Consider the following 7759-nt stretch of genomic DNA (forward strand, 5'->3'; position numbering starts at 1 on the left):
AGCTCACCACCTGCTGGCCACTCACACAGGGAGCACTGGGTGATGCTTTTTTAACAGGAGAATGGAGGGTGTGAAATTTCCATGCCGTCACTGGCTAACAGTGGCCACTGATCCACTCCAGAGGTGGCTGCATCTCAGCGCTGGGGAAAGCAAACCCTCATGGAGACCATTTGTCATAAGGTTTTGGGGATACTTCTGGCTAGTCATAGTGTTTAAGGCCAGAAGGGATCAGCAGATCATCTGGCCTGACACCCTTTATATCACAGAGCACCAGCACCACACAGCACCATCACACTAACCCAGAGACTGAAATCAGACCCCAGCATAACAGCCCATGGGAAAATTAACTATTATGTTCCAGGGAGAGACTAGGAGGGAGTGAGGACCGCCGATGTCTGAGCCCTCTACAATGGCAGGGAGATGATTCAATGAGATACACAAAGACAATCCTGGTGATTACCAGCACCCAACACTGCAGAGGAAGGTGAAACCCCCAGGCTCACTGCCAGTCTGTCCTGGGGGAAATTCCTTCCTGACCCCACCCACTCAGAGCCTGAGCAGGTGAACAAGAACCAGCCAGCCAAGCACTTGAGAGTGAGAATGCTCAGTGCCACCTCAGAGGCCTGGGCCTCCCATCCAGTGTCCCATCTCCAAACATGGCTGTCTCTTACAAAAATCAAATCCCATGGAGGAAAATAGAACGAAACATTAACTGTGGCAAGTCACGGGAAGTAAAATTAGGCAGGGAGGCTGAAAACGAATCTGAAGAACAATTAGCAAAAGAGACACAAACTAAGAGCAATTGTTTTTAATGTGCATCAGAAGCAGAAAGCGGCCAGTCAATGGGGCCACTGGACTATCAAGGTGCTACAGGAACACTCAAGAAAGACAAGCCTGTTGTGGAGGAGCTAAATGAATTATTTGCATAGGACTTCACTGCAGAGAATGTGAGGAAGATTTTCACGCGTGAGCCATTCTTTTTAGGTGACAAATCTGAGGAACTGCCCCAGACTGAGGTGTCAATAGGAGGTTTTGGAAGAAATTGATAAACTAAACAGTAATAAACCACCAGGGCCAGATGATATTCAGTCAGGAGTTTTGAAGGAACTCAAATAAGAAATTTCAAAACTACTAACTGTGGTATGTTACTTACTGCTTAAATGAGCCTCTGTACCAGATGAGTGGAGGATAGCTAATGTAATGCCGATTTTTAAAAAAGGCTCCAGAGAGGATCCTGGCAATTACAGGCCACTAAACCTAACTTTAGTACCAGACAAATTGGTTGAAACTATAGTAAAGAACAGAATGATCAGACACATAGAAGAATGTGTTAGGAAAGAGTCAACACGGCTTTTGTAAAGGAAAATCATACCTCACTAATCTATTAGAATTCTTTGAGGGGGTCAACAAACATGTGGACAGGGTGATCCAGTGGATATAGTGTACTTGGACTTTCAGAAAGCATTTGACAAGGTCCCTCACCAAAGGGTCTTAAGCAAAGTAGGCAGTTCTGTGACAAGTGAAAAGGTCCTCTCCTGGATCAGTAACTGGTTAAAAGATGTGGGGGGTGGGGTGGGGTGGGGGAGGTAGGTAGGAATAAATGTTCAGTTTTCAAAGTGGATTAAGGTAAATAATGGGGTCCATCAATGATATGTACTGGGCCCTGTGCTGTTCAACATATTAATAAGTGATCTGGAAAAAGGGGTAAAGAGTGAGGTGGCAAAGTTTGCAGATGATACAAAATTACTCAAGATGGTTAAATCCAAAGTTGACTGTGAAGAGACACAAAAGTATCTCACAAAAGTGGATGAACGGGCAACACAATGGCAGATGAAATTCAATGTTGATAAATTCAAAGTAAGGCACATTGGAATACATAATTCCAACTATATATATAAAATGCTGGGGTCTAAATTTGCTGTTACCACTCAAGAAAGAGATCTTGGAGTTACTGTGGATAGTTCTCTGAAAACCTCCACTCAATGTGCGGCAGCAGTCAAAAAAGAGAACAGAATGTTAGGAATCATTAGAAAAGGGATAGATAAGACAGTAAATATCATAATGCCACTATATAAATCCACGGTACGTCCGCATCTTGAATACTGTGTGTACTTCTGGTCACCCCTGGTCAAAAAAAGATAATTAGAATTGGAAAAGTACAGAGAAAGACAACAAAAATGATTAGGGGTATGGAACAGCTTCTACATGAGGAGAGAATAAAAAGACTGGGACTGTTCATCTTAGAAAAGTGATGACGAAGGGGAGATATGATGAAGATATATAAAATTATGACTGGTGTGGAGAAAGTGAATAAGGAAGTGTTATATACCCCTTCACATAACATAAGAACCAGGGGCACCCAACAAAATGAATAGACAGCAGGTTTAAAACAAACATACGGAAGTACGTCTTCACAAAGCATACAGTCAACCTGTGAAACACATTGCCAGAGGGTGTTGTGAAGGCCAGAAGTATGAATGGGTTCAAAAAAGAACTAGGTAAGTTCCTGGAGGATAGGTCCATCAATGGCTATTAGCCAAGATGGTCAGGGGCCCAACCCCATGCTGTGAGTGTCCCTAAACCTCTGACTGCCAGAACTTGGGACTGGAGAACAGGGGATGAATCAGTCAAAAAATTGTCCTGTTCTGTTCATTCCCTTAAAGCATCTGACCCTGGCCACTTTCAGAAGACCAGACACTGGGTTAGATGGACCATTGGTCTGACCCAGTATGGTCATTCTTATGTTAAAGGAAGGAGACCCCACCCCCAAAAAAATACTATACTGGGGGGGATCCCTTCCTGACCCCTGCAGGTGATTGGCTGAAGCCCTGAAACATGAGATGTTTAGGAACATAAGACATAAACTGGATTGGAGCCCCAGGACTGCCAAGCCCTACCCCCTTTCATCAGAAGCAACCTGATATACAATCCCACTCATAAATTTGTCAAGCTCTCTCTTAAAACTAATTAAGTCCACCACCTGCCCCCGAGGAGAGTGAATCAAGGTTGGTCATGGGGAATTGAATCCCCCAGCAAATTCCAGTGGGGAGAATGACTCAGGTTCCATTGAAAACATGAGACGTTGCTGTAATTAAAAGGCACTGGGAATACCTCCAACATGGAGAGGATTTTTTACCTGATATTTGATAATTATACAGAAAATGGCAAAATCTGAGGTTTTGTATGAATGTTCAGTAATTAAAGAAGTGTGGAAATGGAGGTATTTTGAATCAATTTTCACAAATAAGAGAGGAAAGTGGGAATATGAGAGGAATTGTATGTTAATAGTTCATAACAGGAATAGAAGCAAAATTTGAATGAATTTCTTATCAGTATTTTATCAATAGAGAGAAAAAAACCCCAACATTTGATACGCAATCCTTGAAATATTCAAGAATTTGAGGAAAGGGCAAAATCCGAGGAGATTTTAATGTTAACATTTTATAATGAGAGAGATATAGAAATATCACAGGGGATATTAAATGAGTAATAGATAACTAGAGAGAAAATGGGGCAAGACTTTAGGGTATTTTATATCAATCTTGGGGAGTTTTATATCAGAATTGGGGAGAAGTGGGTCAAAAACTAAATATTTGATAATAGGGAGAAACATTAAGATCTGAGGGCATTTTACATCCATATTCAATAGTGAGAGAGAAAAGTGGGAACTCTTGAAAGGATTTTTATATGGCTGTTTGTAACCAAACAACCCCCCCCACCCCCCGGCCACACACACATTCACATGATGAGCAGGGAGTCCTTTGAAAAGCTGCTTTAAGAGGACAAGGCAGGGGAATATGGAGAAGGACGGCTCCCTGGCAGCATGGAAGGGGCAGCATCAGGGGACGGGCAGGTGACTGGTGGGAGCTGCATTAGGCAGTTGTGTGCGTGGTAGGGCAGTAGCTGGGACTGGGTAAACTGAGGCTGGGTGTGCATCTTCCATGCCCGATGGCTGTCAGAGAATGGCCACCCAATCCCACCCCACAGGCAGCCTGGTCTCAAGGCTCTCCCAAGCAGCACCCACTAACCCCCTTCCCATCTGGGGAATGACACAGGACAATAATTTCCTGCCTAAATAAGGACAATCTGCTGCAGAGAAAACCAGCAGGGAAATATCCAAAATCTGAGGAGATTTGAAATTGACACTGGAGAATTAGAGAGAAAATGGGGCAAAATCTGAGGAGAATAGAAAAGGGGTCAATAATTTGAGAAAAAAAGTGTGTGGGGGAAATCTACATGGATTTTACCTCCATATTCGATAATTAGAGAGAAATGGGGGAGCACTGGAGAGAATTTTCATCAGTATTTGGGAGGGAAATGGCCAATTCTGAGGTGATTTCATCCTCCCTTGTCCCTGCTATTCTATGTTCTCTTGTCCTCTCGCTGTAATTTCCTGACTACACAGAGATAGTTAAATCTACATGTCTCTCTCCCCTCTCCCTTTAATCTCTGTTTTATTTTGTCTCTCTTCCCTTCCTCACAACTCCACCCCCAAACACAAAGGGGAAAACCCACTGGAGACAGGTCTCCTTGCTCCCCCCCCCCACAATCCCAGTTTTGCTCCTGGAGCAGATCCTGGCAAGAGCTGAGAGCAACAGCGTCACTGTTGTTAACACAGCTCCAATGACTCCCGCAGGAGCATTAGCAACAAGGGAGCAGGTTCCGAGGCCGTGAGATGTGACATTCCAGGAACATTTGTGCCTGTCCAGTCCCCAGCACTTTCACTGAGGTTTCACTCCATCACCTGGTGTCCCCGGCTCAGGGGTTGAAGTCAGCAGAGCCGGGAGCTGCCCTAGGGGGCTGGTTCCAGCCAGGGAAAGTCCCCACCTACTGCTGGGCTGAGGGTACGTTGATGGGGCATCATGCCGTGGTGTGGGAGAGGTAGCAGGGGCTTGTGCTCTTGCAGCCATTATAGACAGGAGTTGCTGGAACAGTTCTCTCTGTTGGGCTCTGTCCTCCTCCCTTAGCCGCCGTTCCTGTTCCAGGAACTGCTTTGCAAGTGCCTGCTCCCTGGCTGAAACGCTTGCCTCCAGCTGGATGGCGAGCCTCAGCCGCTTCACCTGCCTCTCAGCACGCCGTTGTTCCAGTCTTTCATCCCTCTGCTTCTGGTACTGCATCTGCTGCTCTGCCCTCTGAAGAACATGGACCATGACTTCGTCACGGAAACGCTTTCTTTTGGAACGGTCCGCGAGGGTACGCTGGGCCAGGGATGGAGTTCCTGAAGAACAGCAGGCTGTGTAGCTTGAGGGTCCTGAAACAGGACAAGGAAGAGAGGGTTAGTGTCTAAACTAGCTCAGCAGAGACCGAATCAATAACTGAGGAATCCCAAGGACATAAAATGTAACAGTTCTGAAGTGAACCTACCCATATTGTGAAGGGGACGCGTCAGTCCTCACACTATCTCTTGACACAGCCTTGTTAATCACAGTGACAGATGTGTAGAAGCAATGGGAAGGTTAAAATTAAAACCTTTACTCTGCTTCATAAAAACTTCGTCACTTATTGCCATATGGGGGAGAGGTGTATAGCGCCCTCGCTGCAAAAGGCTTTTTCTGTCGTTTCAGACCTTTCCTATTTCAGAAGGCATAATAGTTCTTCTGGTGCCCTAGTGGCAGAGAGAGAGATGTTATTCTAAGCTGCTGGAGGTAAACCCACTGTGTAAGTAGCAGAAATATTCAAATGTATAGTGGGGGGGCGCCCTGGAAAATTCGCTCTTCCATGCAGTGTGACAAACTATCTAGAGTTCCTGCTTCAGGAGAAGTTTGCAGCTATGAGCAGCTAGGATTGGATCAGAATCCATGAGGGAATTAACATGATGCTGTGTTAGCTCACACATGGCTTATCCTGTTATTACTGTATGCAAAATTTTCTGAAATCTGCAACTTTACTCCGCCCTTGCGTGGATTATCTCTAACGGAAATGGACTAGATTTGGACATATAGAATATTGTTTCCCAAATACACACACTCAGTTCATTGTTTGTTTACAGGCAGCTGCATAAATGGACTGCAAATATCTGTCACGCTTCCACCTTTCACGGGCCCACTCCTCCAGTATCCGGCCAGCCCCGTTTAAAAAACAAGATTGCAGAGTGGCAAATTTCTAATGACTGAAAGGAAAACAAGAATGACCATGGCAAATCGCTGTGACTTAATACTTAAAATAACCATGACAGCTGTTGTATGGACGTTCGAAATTCCAAGTCACCACTGTGAACGCCACGTGATGGCGGAGGGGAAGGTGGGGATGCCATGGCACTGTGATACAATCTGTCATTACTAGCCAAACGCTGGTAGCCGGGGGTAGCTTACTGGTTTTGCATTCAAGTATCAGAGGGGTAGCCGTGTTAGTCTGAATCTGTAAAAAGCAACAGAGGGTCCTGTGGCACCTTTAAGACTAAGGCCTGGTCTACACTACGACTTTAATTCGGATTTAGCTGCGTTAATCCGAATTAACCCTTCACCCGTCCACACTACAGAGCCAGTTAATTCGAATTAAAGGGCACTTAAAATCGATTTCTGTACTCCACCTCGACGAGCGGAGTAGCGCCTAAATCGATTTTGTTAATTCGAATTAGGGTTAGTGTGGCCGCACACCACTGAATTAATGTGGTTAAATTAATGGGGTAGTGTGGCCGCACACCACCGAATTAATGTGGTTAAAAACCGAATTAATGTGCTTAGTGTGGCCGCGCACAATCGAATTTATACAACCTGTTTCCCAAATTCGAATTATCTAAATTCGGATTAATCCCGTAGTGTAGACATACCCTAACAGAAGTATTGGGAGCATAAGCTTTCGTGGGTAAGAACCTCACTTGTTGCATCTGAAGAAGTGAGGTTCTTACCCACGAAAGCTTATGCGCCCAATACTTCTGTTAGTCTTAAAGGTGCCACAGGACCCTCTGTTGGTTTTGCATTGCTTCTTAAAGCAGAAATCGCTCCCGTTACTGTAATAATACACTTTTAATTGGAATCAGACACTTACCGGCGGGTTCTAGGGCCGCTTCTGTCTCCAACGGGTTCTCAGGGGGCTGTTCTCCAGAGGCAGGAGGATCAAACAGCTCTTCTGAGTAGGGACTGAGCATTTGCTGTTGATCCTGCTCTGGAACTGGTTGCATTAAAAAAGTCACTTCGCGATCCTGGCTGGGAGCCCGCTGCTGCCTGCAATCAGCCCCCAGGCTGGATTCGGGGGCCAGCAAGGCACCATCCCGGCTCACCAGGTCGTCATGAAGCACGGGTGGCTCTATGCCGGGCCCAGTGCTCAGGACTCGGTCAAAGTCCTCATAAAATGGGCATGTCCTTGGTGAGTGGCCCGAGGAGCGATTCTTCTCCCGGGTCTTCCTGTAGTCTCTCTTTAGCCTTTTAATTCGCTCCCTGCACTGGTCACTGGTCCGGAAAACCTGCAGCGCGGCTAGCTTGCGGGAGATCTGCTGGTAGAGGTGGTCATTCCTGGTGCTTTTGCTGAAATCCACCGTTTTGCTGGCCTCACACCACAGCGTCACCAACATCTGGCTGTGCTCCAGGGACCAGGAAGCGGCTCGCTTGACAAAAGGCTTGGCTGGATCCGTTTCCATTGCGCACCCTGGAGGATTTCTGTTCGTGCGCTTGCAGATCCGGGCTCAGAGGACAATGGGGTAACGCTGACTTGCTGCCATTCGCAAGGGGGGGCTTCCGTTTGCAGATTGCTGGCATAGAGAGGACTAAGGAAATTGTCCCAATGAACTCTGGGATACATCCGGCAGACTCCCAGGACCTGA

General features: G+C 46.0%; 1 protein-coding gene across 1 annotated transcript; it reads right to left on the bottom strand.

Moving 5' to 3' along the window:
• Positions 1–2798: 2798 nt before the first annotated feature.
• Positions 2799–7759, bottom strand: LOC112117621 (trihelix transcription factor GTL1-like). Its single transcript, XM_024215646.2, has 2 exons — positions 6988–7759; positions 2799–5251 (listed from the first exon to the last, which is right to left on the bottom strand). Exons 1-2 carry the CDS (start codon positions 7574–7576, stop codon positions 4722–4724), a joined length of 1119 nt encoding a protein of 372 aa, XP_024071414.2. The 5' UTR covers positions 7577–7759; the 3' UTR covers positions 2799–4721.

Source organism: Terrapene carolina, unplaced genomic scaffold (genome assembly GCF_002925995.2).
Source record: "Terrapene carolina triunguis isolate 2854851 unplaced genomic scaffold, T_m_triunguis-2.0 Scaffold517, whole genome shotgun sequence".
NCBI classification, from domain to species: domain Eukaryota; kingdom Metazoa; phylum Chordata; order Testudines; family Emydidae; genus Terrapene; species Terrapene triunguis.

Excerpts from the sequence above, each read along its gene's own strand:
- LOC112117621 (XM_024215646.2), bottom strand. The coding sequence starts at position 7,576 with ATGGAAACGGATCCAGCCAAGCCTTTTGTCAAGCGAGCCGCTTCCTGG. Across the intron at positions 5,252-6,987 it reads AGCGGCCCTAGAACCCGCCG|GACCCTCAAGCTACACAGCC; the intron begins GTAAGTGTCTGA and ends GTCCTGTTTCAG.